The sequence below is a fragment of the Epinephelus moara genome, chromosome 10, assembly GCF_006386435.1.
Source record: "Epinephelus moara isolate mb chromosome 10, YSFRI_EMoa_1.0, whole genome shotgun sequence".
NCBI lineage: Eukaryota > Metazoa > Chordata > Actinopteri > Perciformes > Serranidae > Epinephelus > Epinephelus moara.
This window is the reverse complement of record NC_065515.1, coordinates 44,063,709-44,089,190: the sequence shown is the minus strand read 5'-3', so window position 1 is coordinate 44,089,190 and position 25,482 is coordinate 44,063,709. Positions and strand designations below refer to the sequence as shown.

The following is a 25,482-nucleotide window of genomic DNA, read 5'->3' as shown; positions in this document are numbered from 1 at the left end:
GCTAACAACAACACTGGCTCGTCGTCTGCTGCGTGCTTAGCTGCTGCGGGGCTGGGGGCTTCTTCACTTCCGCCCGGCGCTCCGGCCCGGCGCTGTATTCCCTCGTGCAGCAGTTTCCGTTTCCGGTCTAGACCGGATATGCAACAGGACGAGTGAATTGACACTTTCTTTTTTTCTTTCTTTTTTGGCGATAACTACAGTACCCAGCGATACAGTTGTTGCGGCCGTTTTTTATCGCGATACGCGATAATATCGTATATCGCCCCATGCCTATGTGGGCCTTCATTTTTTTAATTCGCCGGTCACGCTGCCTTTTCTATTCCCTTTTGCGCTTTCTTGGCGACAAGGATTCCGTCTCCCATGATGCTGCATATGCATGATCCTGCATTATGCTCAAAGAGTGGGACTTTGTTTCAAATTTGCCAGGGTAGTAGCGAAGCGCTTCTTGCTCCTCTCCTTCGGCTCCTCAGTCACGCAGTGCTGGCCTGGCTCTCAACAAAAACACCGAAGGCGGTGCTGTATGTCCCTTGCTGGCGGGTGTATTCTCAAGATGGCGAAACGTAATGGAACCCCACAGACGACTTACCCGCACAATGTACAAACAAATCCGAAATTCTCCTTTTACGAGAATAAGTCAGATTATTGGTGGAGGTAATAGTACACCAGTGATGACATATTTATGAATGCAGACATCAATTTTTGCCAATAAATAACTGAAAATGTTACACAATGTCCCTTTAAGCCCCTCAAAATTGCTATTCATATAGGTCAAAGTGTTTTCAAAAGCAAACAAAAACATTCAGTCCCGCAACACAACAATGCAATAATTACACCCTACAACCGCATGGCCAATGCTCTTTCCTGACACTAGACAGCTTTAAAAACACAATTGATCAGCAAAGAGAATCCCAATAAAAAGGCTGCAAATCATTACAAGGTTATTTTTTATTATTACGTAGCTCAATCATGAAGACAAGCACTGCAAAGCCTTGGACATAATTGTGTTTGTTTCTCCGAATAAATCATCCAAAAGTAAGCAGTAAAAAGAGAGATGGGGCTGATGTAGAAAAACACAAAAAACTACTACCATCTCTGTATGAATGACCTTTTCACTAGGAAAAAGTTGAAAACAAATATTAAAAAAAGTCCTTCAAGAAACTGTCACAACATTAGCAATAGATGACTAAAATGAAACAATCACATTAACCTGTATTATGTATGTATGTATGTATATGCAGCACATGGATGTGTAATGCAGTTATGTTACTGTTTTGATACAGGTGGTACTACATAGTGGTTGTCCCCCTAACCCTGGGTTCTCTAAGAAGATGGGAGAACCCTGAGGACATGGATATACATGAGGTAAGTAGACATGTACTTGGGAGCCAAGGGACTAATATTTTTTTACACAGTCACTTTTTTGGAACTCACCACTCATTTGGGGTGTTGAGTGACTCAAAGTTTCTCCCAGAAAGACAAACCATTTCATTTTAAGGTTAAGACTTCAGGCTGGGCATCAGGCTGGAGTAAGGAATGTAGTGGTTATGGTTAAAGATCCAGTGTTTCTCATCAAAACACACCGAGACCTCATGGAAGAACCATTTGCACAATCAGAATCTATCTATCTATCTATCTATCTATCTATCTATCTATGATTTGTCACATGGAAATATACAAGGTACGACTCAATGAAATGTGATCCAATCAGCTCCTTTTACTTGTGCTTTGTAATTTACTCCTTTTTTGTGTCTTCTTACATTGTTGGCTGCTGCTTTATAATTGTCCATGTTTTTGGATGGTTCTAGTAATCCACGGTTTCTGATTGTGGAATGATTTATCTGTCCACACAGTCTGACCTTAATAAAACCGCTGTAGGGTAGCTCCTCCTAAACACTACAGCCACTTTTAGCAGAGATCCACAGCAGGAGCGGCCGGGACAGCACATCCCAGTCCTAGCATCACACCGGTCCTCACCATAAAGCACACTCATCCTCCCTTCTCTCACCAGAGTCCTCTGCTCCGTCAGATTAGCATATTGGAAAAGAGTCACCTGGTTGAACAGTGTTGTGCAGAATTTAACAAGATTTCGTGAATCAAAGGATATTACAGTTCCTGATCTCCTGTTGGTGATTCACTTTATTTTCCAATGCCTGTACGCAGTGGCGGTTCTACGCCAGTTTCAATGGGGGGGCCAAGCTAGGCCCAGTCCTTTTGATACAGGGACACATACAAGTAGGGTCAAATATCTAAGTCTGAACAATAAGATATATATCAGTGTTTCCCACAGGATTTTTGGAGAGTATGGGGGGGTTGTTCTGAATCCTGTAGGGGGGTCTGCGGGCTAGCTCCCCTGGGAGAAAATTTTGTATATATTTCATATATTTGTGCCCTTTTTCCTCCTTGTGTGGTGAATTCCGCATGATCCGGTGGATGCGCCTCTTTAAGTCGTCCGACCGGCAACTCGTTGAGACGATTTAGTTCCGCGTTCCACGTTGCCCCTCTGACTCTTCGGCGGGGGGGCCACAGGGGGGGCCAGACTCAGAGTTACGGGGTCACTGGCCCCTGCTCCCCCCCCCCCCCCATTGCCTGTACGGCTATCAGGGTGCTAATTCAGCTGGTGCCCATTTCTTCTCCATCTTCCTTGATTTTTATTGATGTTTACATTTGAAAACATTGACCCAGCTAGAAGTCAGCAGGAGGTGAGTTTACAGACCAGTGAGTTGATTTTCTCAACCTGATAATGACCTGCAGCCACACTACACCACTGTCCAACACCAACCACAAAAAGCACCACCAAGACTTGCAAAACAGGCATGAGCTGAAATTTAACAGAAATTTAGTAGAGCTGAAAGAGCGGCAACTGGAAGTGTCCAGGACACTAAAGCAGCTAAAATAGAATTCAACTTGCATTCAGTTCATTATTTACACCTGTGACATGTCAACATGTCTTCTGTGAAAAAAGCCCATGCCGTAATGCCACGCCTGGGTACCGTTAAGGTTTGGTTAGGTCTCCAGAGAATGAATGAAAAGTTAATCTAATGTCGTTGAAAGGGACAATTGGGGCTGCATGAGATCCTTAATTATGGTGTATTACCTACAGTAGATGGGGGTCAGTGTGCACCTTGTTTTGAGGATCAAAATAAGGGCTGTTGGGGTGCGGCCGGCGCTGCATTTAATTTTAGGCAACGGCCTTGCTGGCAGACGGGTTTGAGCGGATGCTCCTTCCACACCTCTCACCGACCCGCCTCCCTCACCTGTAGTTACACCTTGTCCGAGTCTGTGTCTGGAGAGAGCTCCAGTGTGTTGCCAGATGTTTCTTCGTCATGCGTGATTACACGCGCTATGAGCACAGTGGAGCCTGTAGGGCCTGACAGTAACAGTGAAGTAGCTCTGAAGGTTCCTTCGTTGTCTGAACTTCCTTTATCTTTGTCACACGGGGAGGTTGTACAGGAGCAACGTAGTGATTTGTCCTTGAAAGAGGTGTTTGAGCGTGCCTTGTCTGCCTCGGAAATATCCAGTGCCGCAAATGGCTACTTTGTGCATAATGATGTGCTTTTCAGAAAATGGGTTCCTGCACCCGGTATCCGGCGGCTTATCCTTTGAGGTCGATTACAACCAAGGCTGTGGTTAAGGCATTGTCGCAGTTTATTTCAGTGTTTGGTATCCCCAAAGTGGTTCAGAGCGACCAAGGATCAAACTTTTCATCTAACTTGTTTGGGCAAATGCTGAGGCTGCTGCGTATTAGACAGAATCAGTCAACAGCTTATCATGCACAGAGCCAGGGTGCCCTCGAGCAGTTCCATCAGACGCTTAAGTCTCTCCTGCGTGCCTACTGCACGGAGTTGGATAGAGACTGGGAAGATGGGGTCCCGTGGCTCATGTTGGCTGCGCGAGAGGCAGTACAGGAAAGCACAGGCTTTAGCCCAAATGAGTTGGTCTTTGGGCATGTTGTGCGGGGTCCTTTAGCAGTGCTGACGGGGGACTGCGTTGACACTAAGCCACCGAGCAGTTTGTTGGATTATGTGAACGGGTTCCGTCGTTGATTGTTTGTTGCTGGTTGTATGGCACGGGAAAAATTGTCTGTGTCCCAGGACAAAATGAAAGAGTTGTATGACCATCATTCTGTGTGCCATGACTTTAGTCCAGGCGACCAGGTTCTGGCGCTTTTGCCCATTGTTGGTTTGCCTTTACAGGCTAAATATGCAGGTCCATACACTGTTGTTAAAAAAGTCTCTGATTTGAACTATATCATAGCAACACCCGGTCGGCGGAAAGCTGAACGTCTTTGTCATATAAACCTTTTGAAGCCGTACTACAGCCGTGTTGAGTCGAGCTTGAGTCAGGAGCTGAATGATGGGGTGCGCCCGGCTCTGGCTGTGGCTTCTGTGGTGGATGAGTGTGACGGGGTGCCAGAGCCGGATGAAAGTTTGCTGTGCGGATGGTTAAAAAATTCTGAATCGCTTGGTAATTTGGACAAGTTGTTGTGTCATCTGTCAGCGTCGCAGCGCAGTGAACTGACACGTTTGGTGCGTAATTATCCCTGTTTGTTTAGTGACATTCCCAAGCAGACTGACTGGATCGAGCATGATGTGGATTTAGGAGATGCTCGGCCCATAAAACAGCAGTGGCACCGGGTAGCACCAGGTAAACGTGAGCACTTGGATGCTGAGGTTGAGTATATGCTCCAAAAAAAGATAGCTGCTCCGTCGTCATCCAGCTGGGCTTCGCCGTGTATTTTGGTGCCGAAGCATGATGGCACGCCTTGGTTTTGTACAGACTTACGTAAAGTAAATACTGTTACGAAGTCCGATTCGTTTCCCTTGCCGCGCATGGATGATTGTATTAACCAAATGGGCTCGGCCAAGTTTGTTAGCAAGTTTGACCTGCTGAAGGGCTACTGGCAGGTGCCTTGTCTGAGCGTGCGCAAGAGGTCTGTGCTTTCGTCACTCCATCTGGCCTTTACCTTTACCTTGGCCGTGTGGTGGGACAGGGTTGTGTGGCCCCAGTCCAGGCCAAGATTATGGCAGTGGCCAAATACCCACAACCCACGACGAAAAAAGAACTGCAAAGGTTCCTGGGTTTAGTTGGTTATTAGAGATGTTTTTGCAAAAACTTCTCCACTGTTGTATTCCCATTGACTGAATTGATAAAGGCCAAGGCTAAATTTGTCTGGTCAGCTGCCTGCCAACATGCCTTTGATAATGTGAAATCTTTACTGTGTTGTTCTCCTGTTCTAGCAGCTCCATGTTTTGACCGGGCATTTATGCTCCAAGTGGACGCCAGCCAGGTGGGAGCAGGTCCGGTCCTGCTGCAGGGGGATGATCAGGGTGTGGTGAGGCCCGTCAGCTTCTTTTCTAAGAAGTTTAATCATTATCAGTCTAACTACTCTGTAATAGAGAAGGAAGCATTGGCACTCATGTGGGCCTTGCAACATTTCGAGGTTGATGTTGGAGGAGCTCGAGCACCCCTGGTGGTTTTCACTGACCACAACCCTCTGACTTTTCTCCGGTCCCTCAGATGTCCCAACCAGAGGCTTATAAGATGGTCTCTGTTCTTGGAGGCCTATGACCTTGACATTAAACATATAAAAGCAACAGACAATGTTATTGCAGACGCGTTATCGCGTGCCCCTTTGTGTTAGGCTTTTGCCACGCGTTATCGCGTGCCCCTTTGTGTTAGGCTTTTGCCTTGTGTTTCCTAAGCCAAATAACTGTTACTCATTCTGCCTGTTAACCTGCTCTGTGCTCCCATTCTCTTAATTTGCTTCTCAGGTACCAGGGTTGCTGAGATGGGTGGCATAGTGGTGGGCCCCGTAGGCAGGATTATGGTGATGAATTTATGTTTTTTCCATTATTGTTAGTTGTTAAGTAGTTGTAATTCATTCTTTGGTTGTGGGTGGGTGCCAATGGTTCCCCTGGGAACATTGACTTTATGGGGGGTGTGACGGCCCTGGCCTGTATGTTCTTGATGTTGCCTCTCAGTCCCTCTCTCTCTGTTTCCTCTCTGAGGTGTGGCCTGATTGCCTGATCTGGAGCACCTGGGCTAGGTACTCCTGCAGAGGATAAAAGGCAGAAGCTTCAGTGCTTCTCCCTCTCTCTCCATCCTGGCAGCACCCTTGCTGGTTTTGTTGAGCCTTTTGCACACACAACACCATGCAGCACATTCTCACACACCCACACGCGCACTACTGATCCTACTGACTTAACACATCTTATTCTTTATCTCATTAGTTAATATTTGTTTACTTTAATAAATTACTTAATTTACTCGTATTCTGAGTCCTTTCCCTTCTTTGCCATAACCTCTCGAGCCAGGGTTATGACAGTAAGAATGTTGTCAGAAGTAACCAACTCATAGCTCCAACTCACCAACAGAAAGGCAGCAGAATGTTTTAAACATGGTGCGTACCCAAAATTAAACATGGTCTTGACGTCAACTTCACGTTCCCTATATTTGACACTGAACATCCAAACAAGCAATCAAAACAAGCAGAGTTACCGAAATATTAATTAGACATTACATTTTGCAGTTCCAACTGTACACCTCCGGTCTTTGTGAAAAGGGCCTGACCTGACACTTTCAAAGTCTCATCACAGTACTGTGGTGTGTGCTGGTTTAAATGCTAATGCCTGAATAGTCGAGACCCCCCCATTATCATATGGGTGAGGAAATACAGGAATAAATAACTACAGAAATAAATAAATAGGGAAATAAATGAAAACAGAAATAAATGTAAAAAGAAATAAATGTAAACATAAAAGAATAAATGAATACGGAAAATAAGTAATTTGTCAAATAAATAAATAAATTGTATTTATTTATTTTTATTTATTTATTTTTATATTTCTGTGCATATTTATTTATTTTCAAATTAACCTGCACATTTATTTGATAACTGAGCATTTTATCTCTACATTTCTTTGTTTATGATTTCATTTATTTATTTATTGAGACTTTTTGATTTTGGCAGTTTCAGTCCTGAATAGCACTACAGGTTTCCAGCAAAACAAATTGTAGCTACTTTAAAAAGGCGTACCTAAAACAATCAATATCAGTCTAAGTGGGCGCTACTTTTATAATATTTTCATCACTTCACCTGTGAGTCTAGCGAGAAAGTTGGCAACTGTGTGGTGTGTGTGTGTGTGTGTGTGTGTCTCAGAGGTACCTCCGGAGAATCCTCAGGATAACCTGGGAGGATCGACGGACCAACTCCAGCATCCTGGAGGAGGCTGGCATCTCCACTGTCATAAGAATTTGTTTGTAATGACCTTTAAAGCAAATAGAGACTGGAACCGAAATATCAAAGTTTAACAGAATTTATTATCTTGTACAAGAGGAGCGTTTCACAGTGCAACACACAAGATGAGGTTACAGAGAAAAGGCTCCCTGAAGGAGCGTTTGCTATCAGCTATTATACAGCACAAGTGGGCGGGGAAGCTCGGATGTTTCTATCAAGTACACACTTGTAGATAACGTCACAATCATCTTCGGTCCCTCTGTTGGAACAATACCCTGCCTGTCTGGCCATCCAAAATGGCCTGTCCTTGACTTGTCTCCGATCCGAGCCTCCCTGTCCTCCCTTACAGATAGAGAGCTGATGAATCTGCTGACGTTGTGGTGTTTAGGTACAAAACAGAAACAGTATCCTACTGACCTGTACACAGCGTACATACACAGCGTGATCGTACTTTTTATAACATCACTGTCATCATTGCCCAACACCAGCTCAGATGGACTTGCCACGTGATTCGGATGCCTGACTCGCCTCCCCAAACAAGTCCTCTACTCACAGCTTGTTCAAGGAAAGCATGCCCCAGGAGGCCAAAAGAAAAGGTACAAAGATAACATCAAAGCAAACCTCAAGAAGTGCCACATAGGCCTTAAGACCTGGGAGGCCACAACAACAAACAGGGCGGCCTGGAGACAACTTGTCTGAGATGGAGCTGCGCAGTATAATGACGATCTCCATAGTGCAGCAGAAGACAAGCGCAGATGCAGAAAGGAGATCGCTTCCACCAAAAAGGTTCCACCCAAAACCAGTCGCCACTGCCCACCCATGCCCACACTGCCCCAAAATATGTGGGTCCAGGATCGGCCTCTTCACCCACCTGAAGACCCATAAGGACCAAGAAGGAGGACAGACATACTCGACCCCGAGTGTCCGCCGATGATGATGGTGTGTGTGTGTGTGTGTGTGTCCGCAATGGTGCAGACTGAGTAGAGCATGTCTTCACCTTCATCCATTGTGTAAGTTTGCCTTACTAACTTCTATCACATTACTGCTGGCAACAAACCTCTGCTATTTAAATCCATTGTTTACTTTCCAACCGCAGTGGTTATATCAGAGCAAGCCACTAGCAGGCCTACGCCTATTTGAAAATTAATACCACCATTAATACTTAACCGGTACGTTTTTCAGGGGCAGATTCAGTGACTGGCTGTCCTAGGACAAACGCTGTCTTGCTATGCTTTTCTGGCTTTCTTTCAGTGGAAATGTTGGTATTGGCAGTGAAGGGAAGGGGTAGGTTTACTCAAACGTACTTTTTTTCAAAAATAAAACCATGAGCTATCTGTGTAGTAAAACTAGGCCTATTAATATCACAGTAAAAGTCCTGCATTTAAATTTTAACTTGAAGTGAGGAGTGAAAAGAAGCATTATCAGTATACTTAAGCCTTCTTAACGTCTATGGTGGAGAACAAGGTGGAGCTTTCAATTCTAATATAATGCTAGACAGTTTCATAATAATGCGTCATTTTTAATGGTTATATTTTGTGAGCAAAATCTGAATATAACATCTCTGTCAGGTAAATGTAGTAGTAGGCCAACAATGTTTTCTTACAAAGTTAAAGTACACGTTAGTACTATACTGCTGAATTTCATATTTTTTTAAGTGCTTTGGGGGGGTTTGTTGGTTATTTCAGGGCACAATGAGTTACAACAGAAACATAATTTAACATTTTTCATATCTAAATATAATAAATCTATGTTGTTTGGGGCTCTGGTGTATTGCTTAGGACCCAAGCTAGCACAGTGCCGAGGGTAAAGTTGTTTGTATGGGCGGTTCTCAAGAAAGCAGCAAACAGCAATACCACAGTTCCCAACAGACATGTTTTTAAGCAAGCACTGCACTAGTTGTACAGGTGTCAGCACCTCACCTGATAAGCACTCATAAGGATCACCTTGGTGTGCAGTGACAAAATGTCAGGTAAGGACCTGTTGGTTGAAAAACTGTAATAACAGGATCAGAATTAAAAATGAATGAATTTGGATGGAGGGCGGCACGGTGGTGTGGTGGTTAGCACTCTCGCCTCACAGCAAGAGGGTTGCCGGTTCGATCCCGGGCGTGGGAGCCCTTCTGTGCGGAGTTTGCATGTTCTCCCCGTGTCAGCGTGGGTTCTCTCCGGGCACTCCGGCTTCCTCCCACAGTCCAAAGACATGCAGGTTGGGGACTGGGTTAACTGATAACTCTAAATTGTCCGTAGGTGTGAATGTGAGCGTGAATGGTTGTTTGTCTCTATAATGGTTGTTTGTCTCTATGTGTCAGCCCTGCGATAGTCTGGCGACCTGTCCAGGGTGCACCCTGCATCTCGCCCGATGTCAGCTGGGATAGGCTCCAGCCCCCCCCGCGACCCTCAAGAGGATGAAGCGGTTAGAAGATGAATGAATGAATGAATTTGGATGGGATTGGCATGATGTAAGTCACTGGGCAAGAAGAATAAAAACATAGATTAGACCAAGAGAGCAGAAATAATATAGAAAGAACATTCTACATGTTCAGTTGTTGTTTCGTTGTGTTTTAATATGCTTGATCCAAAGTTGCCTGTTGTTTCTTCCATCTGGCAGCTCCTGGAGGCTGGTGCTGACAGCAGTCTGCAGAGAAAGAAGAGACAGAACCAGGATTTCCTGCAGCCCTACATCGCTGCCAAGCTGGACGCTCTGTCTGAGATTTTCACACTAGGTGATGAGAAGAAATACAATGGCTACTACAACAAAGCTCTCCTTGACCAGCAGCAGTATCACTGCTTCGTTCTGGCTGAATGGACGGGCCATGACTCTGTGAGTGACCTCTATGTATTTATAAGTATGAGTGTGTACAACATATTTTTTTTTTTTGTGCCTTGTGCAGAGGATAGTGCACTTTGGCCAATCACAAGACTCTTTGGCCAGTTGCTATGCAATCATAAGACAATCATCAAAAGTCATCACCATTTTCACCAAACACTTTTGGTATAATACCTTTGGCACCTAAAGTAACCATGCAGACGTGGTACCTAGACCCTAGGTCCATTTAGTGCTCTTAAATGTGGGCGGGGTTGTTATCACTTACTGCTCCATCCAGCACTCTCTGTCTTTCCTCATCACCGGTGACACGGATGGAAACCTGCACCTAATTTATCGTCCACAGACCGACATTTTCAGAACAAAACAGAACAGGTAAGAATGAGTGTCTCTCTCCTTGGGATAGCAGGTTTGTGCATTTAGTCCGCTGCTGCTAGAAACAGCAAAACATCCTTTCATTTTATCTTACTATATAATGATGAAAACTCTGTCTGTGGGTGTGCCTGTGTGCCTGTTCCATGTTTTTATCCTCACTGACTTGGTCAATCCATGTGAACTTTGGCACAGTGGTAGAGGGTAATGGAAGGATGGGAATGAAGCAATATTACATCAATTGGCCAAAGGGGGGCGCTATAGCAGCCGATTGAAATAGCAAACTTTGAATGGGCATATCTCAAGGCCCGTATGTCGTAGAGACATGAAACTTTGCACAGAGATGCCTCTCCTCATGAGGAACAAATTTGCCCCAAGAACCCATAACTTCCGGTTATACAAATTTGCCGCATTTTGAATTTTTGAAAAACACTTAAAATCGATCTCTTCCTAGGAAGTTTGACCAATCTGCATAAAACTTGGTGAACATAATCTAGGGACCAATATCTAAAGTTCCTGTCGAAACAAAAACTAAAGGTCTGGAGCTGGGCCAGAAAGCTCGCGACCTCGTTCCCATCTTCTCGAACGGACTTTCTTTGTTTTCCATTAGATATCAAAAACTCCGGAGCTTGACTCATGGAGTTGTGATGTGTTTGTTGCCTGCGAGCACATTAAACTCAGTTGCATCTGATTCTACATGTCTCCAGTGATTTTTTTACCTCTGAGTATTTGAGTTTTTGATATCTAATGGAAAACAAAGAAAGTCCGTCCGAGAAGATGGGAACGAGGTCGCGAGCTTTCTGGCCCAGCTCCAGACCTTTAGTTTTTGTTTTGACATTTTGGCGAGCTCAGCGTAGGAGGGCGAGAAGGTCGGATCCTAAGACCGGGGGCACTGGGCTGCGCATCAGATGTACAGGTGGTCACCAGATAAGGTAAGCAGAGCCTTTTTTCTGCCTAAACCGGGTGCGTCTGAGGTGCAGTGTTGGGAGCCGTCCAGGTTGGAGGTATTTGACAAATTCCTCTCCTAAAGAATCTAAAATGTGATGTAATAATTAATTGGGTGTGGGTGTGTGGGTGTGTGTGTGTGTGTGTGTGTGTGCGTGTGTGTGTGTGTGGAAGAAAAAGAGAGAATGTGTGTGTGTAAGAGACAGTACAGCAGAAGAGAAATCACGATAAAGAGATAAAATAAGAAATAAAGAGATAAGACATAAAAGTCACTAGGAGCCGATAGGACTGCGACGATAGAAATAAATCGCTAGGAGCCTCAAAAGGACTGCAATAAAGAAGAAATAAAGAGATAAACATCGCTAGGAGCCGTGAGGGGACTGCGATATCGCTAGGAGCCTTGAGAGGACTGCGGTAGATAAGAAAATAAACTGCTAGGAGCCTTGAGAGGACTGCGGTAGATAAGAAAATAAATCGCTAGGAGCCTCAAAAGGACTGCGATAAAGATCGATCAAAGTGTAAAAATTGTAAATATTATAGGAGAAGATAGAAGTTGTTATAAATAGACGTGTGTAGATAAAAGACTGAGGACATAAAAGACTAACGACTGGACGAAGACGGGGAGCGTAAGAGGTAGATACGTGTGTAGATAAAAAGACTGAGGCCGCGCAAAACTCAGTAAGTGAGGCTGAAAAACGACTGTGGATCAAGCGTGGCGCCATCAGAACACAAGCACAGGGGCCAACAAATGGTCTCTGGCAAGATAGTCATGGCAATTTTGTACTACCGACCCTGTTGCTACGACGTGCTATAATTTGGGCGTATGGTAATGACCATTGCGCAAGGGGGGAGATCCTACGGAAATTGCAAGCAACATGGTGGTCACCATTCATGGCAGCCACAGTAGATAGAGTACTAAGCGAATGCGAAACTTGTGCGAGATACAACATCAGGAAAGTTTTTACAGGCCCACTGGCACCTCCAGACGGTCCTTTTAGACACCTCATGTTAGACTATATAGACATGGGAGCACAATCCAGAGTAAGAGGAATGAGATACGTCTTGGTAGTCATATGCAGATACAGCCGATGGGTAGAAGCAACAGCCACAGCCCAATCAGATCACAGAACAGTTGCAAAATCCCTCTGCCGAGAAGTCTTCCCGAGATTTGGGATGCTGGACACCATATCATCAGATAACGGAAAACACTTTGTATCTAATGTAATACAAGAAACATTGAAGCAACTAGGCATCAAACAAAAGTTTGGCTGTGTCTACCACCCTCAATCACAGGGGGCAGTAGAAAGAGCAAATGGGATTCTGAAAACAAAAATAGCAAAAATAGTAGCAGATAGCGGGGATAAGCTTAACTGGGTGGATGCTTTACCGCTTGCACTAATGTCAATGCGCTCACAAGCCAGCAGAATCACGCATCTAACACTGCATGAAATGCTTAAGGGTCGACCCATGCCAATACCATATTTGAGGGGTCCCTACGAAGGGCCCCTATTGGAGCAACTGCAAAATGAAATGAGGACCTTCAGGCGATGCCTCCAAGCAGGAGCAAGGGACAAGGCGATCCTTACGCTTGGCGGCCAGCGGGGTCGGAGCGGGGCGCAGAGTGACAGCAGTGGGTTGCTGCCAGGGAGGGTGTCACCAGAAAGTACCACGGACGGGAGCACCTCCTCCACAGTGGCTAGTGATGAGTCTCATGAGTCGACACCTGACAGCCGCAGGGATGATGATGAGGGCGCAGGGACAGCAAGAGCAGAGGAAATTGAGGAAGCTGCAGAAGAAGAAGAAGAAGGCCGCAGCACAGAAACAGGCGCAACAGAGAGCCAAGAGAGTGCAGACACAGACACAGGAGACACAGACACAGGAGACACAGACACAAGGGGTGCAGACACAGGAGATGCAGGCTCAGAACAGGGAACAGCAGACCAGCAGGCCATATAGCCAGAGAAATTCAGATGTAGGAGGCCAGACTAGTATAGGAGGAGGAATTCAGGCAGGGATAATAGCGGCAGTGCTACTAACATTACTGCTTATCATGATAGGGGTGAAGCCAAGTGAGGGAGCCGAACAGAGCGATCAGGATCAGGGGCAGATTGACCATTGTTTACTCGCACTAGGATCCATGGCTGTAAAACAAGGACAGATGCCTAGCGGAGAAATAGTGCAGCTGACCTACTATAAGTCGCAGGCTTATGATGATGTGTTGGTGGAAGATCCAGGAAATATTCGGTTGCATGGCTGGTCTATAGGACCACAATGTAGTGCAGAGGGGATGGTGACAGCAAGAGTCTGGTGTGATAATGAAAGTTGTGCCAACGTAGACACTGGGCACACAGTACCCATAGAACTGGCTCAGCAATGGCTCAAACTAAAACCAGAACCCCGCAGAAGAACCAGAAACACGCCAGACCGAGACACCGAACTAATTAGAAATACCACGTGGAGATCTAATATGTTTTACCAGTGGTTAAAGTACTCCGCCAAACAAGTAACCAACAGCTCGTGCATAGCCTGCCACAGAAAATTAGGCCTACCCAGAGTTAGGCCCCTCCCAGGTATAGAGGAATGTGAACGGCAACACACCTGTTTTGCACAGTGTACTATGTGGATGGCGGCAGGGAAAACCAATTACGCCAATAATAGTGAAATCTGCCCAATAAGCCTTAAAGGGGCTCCTGAGCAAATTAAAAAGGAATTTCAAGTATCACCAGTAGTGCATTTGGCTCAAGACATTGTATTTCCCTTTTGTGTAGCCCGAGGGTACATCGAACATTGGTTAGAGAACTCCACTAGCAGCAACAACATGCTCGAGGCGGAACAATTGATCCAGTGCCGGTAGGAAAATGCCTCCCATAAGCAAACTAATCAGACTTCGATCGCAAAAGTGTGTCAAACCGTAGAGAAAGCTAAGATTCAATGTCACCAGGTGGTAAGCGGCACAGCTAAGACCTCATACGTCATGGGGCGCAATCTCACTCACGCCACATGGATTTGGATTTATGACCTTAGCAAAGGTAGAGGATTAGGTGCTATGCCATTTGTAGGGACCATAATGAATGCCCAATACATAGCGCGTAATAGCCGCTGGGTGAACTATTTGTGATACAAATCGTAAATTGGTCTATAGCAGCACTGGAAGGTGTGAGTGAACAGTTGCATGCTACATCCCTAATGACTGTGCAGAACAGACTTGTCATCAAAACAACGTTAGCCCCAGAGTCTGTGATGTAATAGGGGAAGAGTGCTGTACAGCCATCCCCATGAATACAGGTGAAGATGGCAACTTGACTCAAGCTTTAGAAAACATACGTAGACTAAGAGACCAACAAGTACAAACACTCCAATTGGAACACTAAAACCTCATCAATTCTTGACTGGTTAGAAAAATTCTCTGTTGGAAAAATCTTACGGGCTATAGGAGTAATATTTGGACTCGTTCTATTGACTATTCTCTTGATAATCTGTTGCGTCCTTCCCCTAATACAGATCCTAGTAAGAAGGGCCATGAGAGCAGCCACGGGACAATTTGTTATGCTGATACAACAGCAGGAAAAGCTCCCCGAGAAAGGCGAATTGTGGGAACTAGATGAACCGTGGGTAAGACCCTATGCACCCAAAAGATTGAACAACGATTTATATGACACCATGATTGACAATACGGACGTATGTGAGAATATGGCTGATAATATAAACTTATATGAGCCAATGAAGGGGAACCTGGAAGGGGAATACGAGGTCGTATAGAGGGAGAGCCGATTCAGGGTAAGAAATAACCAAATAATTGGCAGTAGATTCAGGTAAAAACTTGCTGTTACCAAACCCATACTAACAATCGACTGATTAACATATATAGGTTATTTATACCACGGGGCAATTAGAAGGAAAAGGAGGAAAAGAGGGAAGTGAATTGAACTAAGAGGGAAGTGAATTGAACTAAACAATGTCCCTTACAACACCTAGATAGGTGCAGAGCATGGCCAGCAGTTGGAGATCCATGTATCCAAAGCAGCAGACTCCAGGGTTGGCCTACCAAGAGCGCCCAGCCATGCCGGAGCGCCCAGACCACCCCAACCCATCTCCCAGGCTGACCAACTGACCTCCATTCCCGTATGTGCCCCTAGGAGGAGCCCCCATTGAAGCCCATTGGTACCAGTACGCGCCGATGACCTCGCCAGAAACCTACGTGCCACCGCTTATGCAGCCGCCATTGACGAACATCCCGCACTGGATTCCCATCAACCCTTTCAGCCCCATTGACAACTCACAACGTGCCATGCCAGAGGACCAGCCCCGGTTTGAGATCCCAGGCCAGGGGATGACCACGACGGAATATGGAAGGACCGCGATAGGAGGATTGGTAGACCAGACAATCTTCAACCAACCCCCCAGTGTCACCAACGTGTACGACGTGGCCCGGCCAGGCCCAAGCCACATGATGAACCCATGGGAGATGCGCCCTGACGGTATGATGCCGTCCACATCCCAATGCATGGTGTCAACTGTACTCGGGTCCCGGCCAACTGCCAGGGTAATGCAGCCCATGCAATACGAGGTGCCAGAGAGCAGGCAATGGGTACCACGGCCCAAACCTGCCCCTGAGGCAATGTCTTCTTCAACGGAGGACTCAGAGATTGACGAAGGAGGGCCCATACCTGTACACATGTCTTATTCTCCCACTAGCCCTCCACGATCAATCCCCTTGCAGCCCCCTCTGGCAGGTAGACGCATACCCGTGCCACAAGGACCAAAACCCCCAGCCATCATGCGCACACCTGTGCCACAAAAAACATTGTCCCGAGCCACCAGAGTCCTGTTGCAACGCCAATATAACATCTGGCCTGAGGCGGTGGAAGGGCATCTCTGCGAGCTGCAAAACGAGACGCCCACCACTGAGAGATACAAGCAGCTCGTGGATGACCTGCACACCCAACTCTATGATGTTCCTGCAACATTCTACCATCGCCTGGTGTGCAGCTTCCCTCTAGAGCTGCAACACAGCCTGCGCAAGCTGCGCCATTACACCTACAAGCGCAGGATGGTGGAAAATCGCTGGGGCCTGAGGGAGCAGCATGAACGGGATCAACAGGAGAAGATCACCCTGCATGCTCAAGTTCGCATCCTGACAGGAGACAACCAAAACCTGTGACAGCAGCTGGCAACCTATCAAGAGTTGGAGCTTGAGATCGCGTTACTGAAGGATCAAGTTGCAGCTTACCGCCGTCTGCGTATGGCCGGGACGTCGGCCTATGTTTCCACTGACTCTACTGACCAGTGACTGTGCTGTATCAACAGTTGCAGGATCACTAGGGTGTTCCACTCACTGTAATCGTTCTATAATTATGTATACACTGGAGTGATGATGTATCCCACTGTGACTTATCTTGTGTGTTGCACTACTTAACAATCACCTTTCTAGGTTTTAGATTAAACACTGTAACAGAGTGATATTACACATTGAGTGCCTTACCCTTGTTGTGCGTATACCAAGCTGTAATCAGTAGAATATAGTGTGTTTGATGTTTGGCTAATCGCTTGGGTAGAGTGGGACTTTGCAGTCCCAGAGGAGGGAATATATATTTTTTCCCTCTGTTAAGCTTGCTGAGTCATGTAGATTGTAGTATGGGACCTTCTGGTCCCAAAGGGGGGAATATATATTTTCCTCCCTCACTATTTAGTGGGACTTGTTAGCCCCAAAGGGGGGAATGTAGTGTAATGTTTACTGAAGTGTTTATACTGTACCTTTAAGTTGAACTTTAAAGACACGTGTTGAAGCAATGTACTCTGTGCACTGAGAAGTCACACACTGGTTTATTATTTTCTGTATTCTTATGACACACACACTCACTGAGCATTTAAGTATTGTGGTGGAGAAGTACCTAGGCATCATTTCTAAAAATAGCATGAGGATGGGCTCCGAAACATTGGTGGAGTTAGGGGAATTACAGCTTGTCCTGATATGACCCTGGTAAGAGGAGGCGGTCTTAGATTGTCCAGGAAAACATTAAAAACGAGTGCGCAAACGAGTTGTTTGCGCACTCGTTTTTATTGTGAAGATCTTCTGCTGAGTCGTCTCTTTCTTAACCCTTCCCACTTGGCTCTGATCGTAACGATGTCACATTTCTGCTGAGTTTCCACTTTTTTCCTTTCATCCTACCACCATAACGGTGTCATATTTCTGCTGAGTCTTCAGTTTTTCTCCTTTCATCCTAAACCCCGCCTCTTTACTTGTACTCGTAATGTTTTCCTGGACAATCTAAGACCGCCTCCTCTTACCAGGGTCATATCAGGACAAGCTGTAATTCCCCTAACTTTCCACCAGTGTTTCTGAGCCCATCCTCATGCTATTTTTAGAAATGATGCCTAGGTACTTCTCCACCACAATACTTAAATGCTCAGTGAGTGTGTGTGTCATAAGAATACAGAAAATAATAAACCAGTGTGTGACTTCTCAGTGCACAGAGTACATTGCTTCAACACATGTCTTTAAAGTTCAACTTAAAGGTACAGTATAAACACTTCAGTAAACATTACACTACATTCCCTATTGGCAAAAGTTGGAAAACTTACTAAAACTGAGCTTCTATAAGGCAATGAATATTTCAGAGGGCGTGGCTCATCACATAAAGGTGAATAACATCTCAAGGGTTTCGCCGATCACCACGGAAGGCCTAACCACCATATCGATTTTTACTAAACTTGGTAGATATGTAGAACAGGACGCCTCAAGGTGACTGGAGAAATTTAACTCTAATTGGCAACTGGGTTGCACTATAACAACAGAAAAATGCTTAAAAATGGCTAAAATGCGTCCGATCACTGTGGCTCCCCCTGTGGCCAAATGTTTTTTGTTTTTTTTGTTTTTTCCTAATTTCTGGTATGACAAAGTCATGGTATGGTATGCTGTACTCAATGGGTATGGACTAGTAGTTATAATTCACTAATATATGTAAGACTTGCCACGGTATGAACAGTGGTTACATAAGCCACAACTCAGCCCTAAGTAAGAGTGACCATCCGCTATTGACCAGTCAACAGACTGCTGTGTTTCTAGCTCCACCTTTTAGTACCAGATCTGTGTGCGAGGTACCCCAACAGAGGGGTGACCAAAAATGGGGACAGTAAGTAACAGTTCCATTGGTACCATCCACAACTTTTCACAGTGGAAACAGAAAAAATTAGTACTGAACTGACCTGTACCGTACCGTGCCTACCGTACCTACTGCTTGGTAGCAACGGGGCTAAAGAGGTGGATGTAGCAGACACCACATACAGTGTTCAATTTCAATTTGTTCAATTTGTGAATTTTGAATATTTCAGACAGTTCTGGTAAATCATCTGCTGATAAAGGCAGGAATAGTTCTATAACTATACACTGTATATTGATTCATTCTGTTATTTAGTTTACACTGTCATACCTGCAGAGACGCATGCTACACTACTCATGACAGCAAAAAAGTATAAGACCAAACTATTTTGCCATCTTTACAGCTTGAAGGAAAAGCATGATAGCATCATATTTGTTGCCAGTGCTGGGTAGTTTAGTCACCACAGGTAGGGATGTTCCTAATGTAACGAGTGTGTGCATGGCACACAAAGGAGGATGACTCAATGAACAGTTTCCTGCATTTATTCGCTCCTGCAGAAGAAATAAAAACATCATTTGCCTTCTGGTCTTTTCTCCTGCACCTCTGCACTCCCAGCAAAGCCAAACAGCACTGTGAGAGCAGAAGGGAGGGGCTACGGAAGCCCAGGCAGTACGGAATAGGCATAGTGCAGGAAAGTCATTTCCACAGGAAAAATTAATAAAATCATCCATCCATCCATCCATCCATCCATCCATTTTTGTAACCGCTTATCCTCTTGAGGGTCGCGGGGGGGCTGGAGCCTATCCCAGCTGACATTGGGCGATACATCCTGGACCGGTCGCCAGACTATCGCAGGGCTGACACATAGAGACAGACAACGATTCACGCTTGCATTCACACCTACAGGGACAATTCAGAATCACCAATTAACTTATCCCCAACCTGCATGTCTTTGGACTATGGGAGGAAGCCGGAGTACCCGGAGAAAACCCACGCTGACACGGAGAGAACATGCAAACTCCACACAGAAGAGCTCCCTCCTGGAATTGAACCAGGAACCCTCTTGCTGTGAGGCGACAGTGCTAACCAAATAATAATAAATAAAAATAACAAATTCAGATAAAATTCACAAATACTCAAAATCATCATAAAATGATGAATAAAATTCACAAATACAAATTGGAAATAATAATTAATAAAGTGCTTTTTTTTTTTTTTACTTTGTTACACCCACCCCCATTGAATTTTATCAACTATGAGCACCAACTACACAGTAAACACCATAGAAAACACTACAAGTTCACAAATTACCAGGGCCATCAACAAGAAAACCAACATCAAATGTATCCCATAAGGATGGAGTGGCATGAGAGCAATGCTTTTTCCTCAGTCCAGCAACGGGTAACAGGATGCCTTGTACACCCCACAAGACCCCAAAATATAGTGTAGTGTAGTGCAGGCTTATGACACTGCATAAAATGAAAACAGTGGAGCATTACATCAACACAAAAACTTTTAGACCCAAAAGGGGCATAGGCTATCTGATTAAGGTTTTAGTCAGCAAAATCCTGGAACACAGATTTGCAAACAGGCTTAACACTGAACTTGTCCTGAACAACATCCTGCCTGGATATGGTGTGAATGATGAGCCTTTTCACAGGTTTGACTAGATGACCAAATCTAGACCTGACTTGTGTCTGTGCATTAGAATGGTCACAGTGTATGGTTGAGGTCTGGTCAACAGTGTGCAGAACGTCTGATGCATTGTCTGTCTGTGTTATGGTACTGAGAGCAAGTGCCGGCTGTCTCACACTTGCTGGGACGTACACAGCAGTCACTCTCTCTCAAACAAGGTCTCTCCATCCTCTCTGACATCAACAGTCCTTGAGGCTGAGAATTCTGTAGCAGGCACGGATGAGGCCGGGTCAGACATTTTAATTGTGTTTTCCACAGGGAGGAAATTGGCCAGCATCAGTAGGTTTCTTCTCCTGTCCAGTGATTGTGTCGCGGATCCTGCATGTGTGCGTCTCTGGGATCACATCTACCACAGTGACGATGGTTGATTCCCACCGGTCGGTGAGCTTCTTTTTACCCCTCTCCTTCCTGTTGGCCAAGAGCACACTGTCAGCGATGTCAATGTTGGATCCCTTCACTTTCCTGTTGTACAGCTGAGCATGTCTCCTATGCTCTTTTGCAGCATGGACCTGAGCAATCACCATTGCTTCCTTCAGGTCATTGGTAAGACATGTCACATACATGTCATAGCTCATCACAGCAGAGTCATTAAGGACAGTACGAAAGAGGACGTCAACAGGTAGGCAGGAGACCCGGCCAAACATGAGGTAAAAGGGGGATAACCCATCGTCTCATAGGCTGCACAGTTATACATAAAGGTCAGTGTCTGCAAGGGCCGCGGTCAGTCAGCCTTCTCTCCAGGGGACAACACACGGATCATACCACCCAAGGTTCTATTGAATCACTCCGCACTCCCATTTCCCATTGGATGGTAGGGGGTTGTGTGTGATTTTCTGACACCTGAGACCCTGAGGAGCTCACCTATCGGCTGACTGTCAAGGTTAGTGCCTTGGTTGCTGTGAATCCTTTCAGGAAAGCCAAAGAGACAGAAATACTCAACATAGTACAAAACACGACAGAGAATTCTATCCTCCAATTGCTTGTCATGGAAGTCCTTTTCGGTGTAGGCAGGTAAGGTGTCCTGTCCAGGTGGAACCAACTGAGGCAGATAGTGCAACACTTCAATAGCACGGGCCCTCGGACTAGCATCCCACTTAACGTGCGACTGTAGTACAACAGACATATCCTCCACTACAACAGACTAACTGTGCATTTGTAGTGGACTGCATGTGGACTGGGCACTGACACTCACGGGAGAGGGTTTCTTGTGACCACTGGATGACCGGAAGGCATTCTGGACAGAGGAATTTGACACATCTTTGACCTTGGTGAGAAGACCTGCATAGGGTTCAGCAAGCAGCCTGTGGCCAACACTCTCCTTGGCAAATGGCACACGGCTCAGGGCATCAGCCACAATGTCTTGCTGACCAGGGACATACTTGATATCGAAGTTGCAACTCGCCAACTGGGCTACCCAGGGTTGCTCACAACAGTCTAGCTTTGGCTTTGTCAGGATATGAGTCAACGGGTTGTTATCGGTCCAGACTGTGAATTTGTGGCCTTTCAACCAGTGATTGAACTTGTCGCAAACTGCCCATTTCAATGCCAGAAATTCTAGCCCGTGTGCTGGGTAGTTCTTTTGGGACTGAGACAATGACTTGCTGGCGAAAGCAATGTGTCTGGCTTGTGTTTCACCCTCCTGAACCTGAGACAGAAAGCACCTATGCCATCCAGGGATGCATCAGTTGACAGCATGAAGGGACGGGTGAAATCTGGATGAGCCAGGATGACACTGTGAATCAGTGAGGACTTCAGGAGTTCAAAAGCCTGTCCCTGCTCCACTGTCCAGTTAGCAGCACACAATTTCCTGTCTGACAGTTTGGTGTTATGGTGTTGGTGTTATGGTGATTGCCTTTCCTTTTCTTACCCTTCAGCAGATCAAAGAGCGGTTTGGCGATGGCGGTCGCACTTGCCTGGGCACAAAGTGCTGATAGTAATTTACCATCACTAAAAAGGACCTTATCTGCTTCTGTGATTGGGTCACGCCATCAGGCTCCATGAGGTCAGTGGTCATCATGTTTGTGATGTTCTCAACCAGAGGCCCTGCAGCAGACGGTTGTACTCATACAAGCCCATGGGAGTGGTGAAGGCTGAGTACTTCCTGTTGTCCTCGTGGAGCGGCATATTATAGAACCCAGAGGTCAAATCCATCGTGCTGAACGGACAGTTTCCCCCCTTAGTGCCGCCAAACAATCTGCCTGGTGAAGAAGGGGATGGGGTCCTTCAGGGTTCTCTTGGTCAACCAGCGAAAGTCTGTGCAGATGCGGAGATCTCTATGTTTTTTCCCATACAAGCACCAATGGTGATGCGTATTCACTGGTCGATTTTCTGATTATCTCCTTTTCCTCCATCTCACTCAGCACTTGGCCCAGCTTCTGGTACTGACCAGGGGGCACTCGCCTGTATGGGAGCCTGAATGGTTTGTTGTCAGACAGGTGTATGTGGTGTACAAAGCCCTTCGCCTCCCCACAGTCAAGATGGTGGCGTGAAAACATATCTTCATACTGCAAAACAAGGTCAGCCAATCTCCTCTTGCAGTCCTCAGATGCTTTACATGACTCAGTCTCAACACCACAGAGCCCAACTGACCTGAGCTTGTTTTTAGCGGAATTTGCGTCTGCAGTAGGCGGCACAGCTGATTGAGTGCTGCTAACAAGGGGAACCCCTGAGCACTCAGCAACATCCATGTCCTCGAGTGCTACAATGGGGTAGACATCAGCCAGCTTTGCATTCCGCCTTAACCCACTAAGCGCCAAAGTCGCAATATTGCGACAAGCAGCATTGCTGAATAAAACAGACCATAGCTCCAAATATATTGCCAAATCTTGTTACTACTTTGTACCCCTAGGTGGCGAACATGTGTAGCTTCAATCCTGATGTCATTTGTGGGTGTGTTTCTATTCAAAAAGTTTGAGAAAAAAGAGTTTGAAACATGGAGGGAGCAGCTGAGTGCAGTGAGCAGAGTGAACACAGCGGGTGAACGGAGAGAGCGGTGCGGGGGCCAGCAGATAGAGAGCGAAATACAGCAAAAACATACAAAATGCCTATGGAAAATGTCACTGTTACTTGCCAATTCTGATTCTGACGGGAAATATTTGCCCTCTGATGACGATCGGTTCCTGAGTGACGAAAGTGACGGTGTGTCTGCACATCTGTGCGTCGCATGCACGATGACGGTCCACACAAAGCAGCACATGACATCGATAATAAGTAGACTTTACCTCACTGTGGTCTGGGTGGCAGAAATTAGACGAGGAGGGGACGTGTTGGAGGCAGCAGGGGTGGTAAAAGCAGGGCTGTATACAGTGATGATGATGGCTGGGTTTACTTGAGAAATGAGGAAGTGGATCACAGGTGGATTAGGGATTGTTCGCTATCGTGGAGACACAGATCTCACAAATGCTAAACCCATTGATTTATTTATATATTATTTGACCCTTATCACAAATGAAACCAACAGAAATGCTAATCAGTTCTTATCCAGAGAACAGATAAAACCAAAATCCAGATTCAATGACTGGTATGACGTTACTGTCCCTGAGATGAAAGCTTCATTGTCACTTCATTTGTGCATGGGGCTTGTAGAAAAGTCTGAGACTGAGGACCACTGGGCATTTTGAGGATGAGATAACAAAAATTGAAAATATTTACATAGTAGATTTTTTTTATTATTGTTTTTTTTAAATTCAGTTTTACTGAGAGTTATGTTATCAGATATGGCCGTCGCCTAGTGATGTCACAATATGCAAATTAGATTAATTAATTTACTCCCATCACAAACTTTGGGTCATAATGAATAGTTTTCTCATTTACAGTATGCCTTTATCTCTCACCACTTTCAAGCTACAGCCTTTTGAAATGTTGAAATGAAAATTTAATATTTTCCTAAATAAACTCTGGCGCCTAAAGTGTTAATAACACTGGCTTATTAGATGTATTGATGAGCTTTAGTGAGACCCATCTGTCTCCCCACAATGTAGTTACGATCTAGTGTAATTAGGTTCATTTTGTCTACTCAAAATGGATTAAGTGTAGAAAGTTTCTTTTTTTTAAGGAGATGTAGTTTACCTTGACATGTTTCGACTGTCACTTCAGTCTTCTTCAGAAACGTCATGTGACGTGCGTCATGACGTGTCTTTATCAGCTGGTAGCATCCTGGAGGTGTGACCAGCCTGGCAAATCGGATTGCCAGGCTGGTCAATAGTAAAACTTCACACAAAACTCCGCCAGCTTTTAGGTCACCCAAAAGACAGGATAAACACGGGAAAAAAATGCAACGTAATATATGAAATCCCATGCATTACATGTGAAAAAACATACATAGGAGAAACAGGAAGAAGCTTCAATACAAGAAAAACAGAACATAAAAAAGAATGCGAAAAGGAAACGACAGGACGTCTCACAAGATCACAAAAAGAAAAAGCAGAGCAGGTGAACTTAAAATCAGCCATATCAGATCACTGCTAAAGAAATAATCACGTCATGGACTGGGACAACACAAAAATCATCGGATCGGAAAGCAACAAGTTCAAATGTTGGATCAAGGAGGTCATAGAGATCAGGAGGCGGGCCAGGGACACCATCAACCGGGATAAGGGGGCTTTCATGCTGTCGCACACCTGGGACTCTCTCCTCCAAAGAACACCAGGCGGCGGGGGGCGTGACCAGCCTGGCAATCCGATTTGCCAGGCTGGTCACGCCTCCGGGATACTACCAGCTGATAAAGACACATCATGATGCACGTCAGATGACGCTTCTGAAGAAGACTGAAGTGATAGTCGAAACATGTCAAGGTAAACTACATCTCCTTAAAAACTCATTGTCTGAAAAAAAGAAACTTTCTACACGTAGTTACGATCTTTCGTCCAAAACACCTCTGGGAGCTGAGTGGGATGATGCTGGCTCTGTCATGACGGTGCTGCCTGAGGAAACAGCAGTGTTTTTGGGCAGTTTTCCTTAGATGAGATATTCACGGCCAGGCTCAAGGTAGGTAGCTGAGTTACACCTTACTGTACCGACCTTGTCAGGAACATCATCACCTTTCCAAGGGTTCAGACCAGATAGCATGGACATGAAATGTTCAGTTTCTGGATCTCCGGTTTGGCAGGGGCCAGACCAGACGTTGTGCTAGACTTTTTTGTCGCCGTTCATTTTGACCGACAGGGTCATAAAAATCCGGTCATAATCTATTTTTACCGGTCATTTTAATTTTAGTTTTTAAATGATAATAAAGATATTCAAAGACATTTAGTTTTCATTTGTTCGTTTTTAATAAATCCAACAAGCAAGTTATAAAGTGTGCATTAATAA

General features: G+C 45.4%; 1 protein-coding gene across 1 annotated transcript in view; it reads left to right on the top strand.

The window, feature by feature from the left end:
* LOC126396256 (receptor-type tyrosine-protein phosphatase F-like) overlaps positions 1-25,482 on the top strand; it is a 706,276-nt gene that overhangs the window by 528,360 nt on the left and 152,434 nt on the right. The window contains exons 18-19 of the mRNA XM_050054194.1: positions 1,281-1,362; positions 9,845-10,057. Of these exons, the coding sequence (XP_049910151.1) occupies positions 1,281-1,362; positions 9,845-10,057 (295 nt within the window). The remainder of the gene's footprint in view (positions 1-1,280; positions 1,363-9,844; positions 10,058-25,482) is intronic.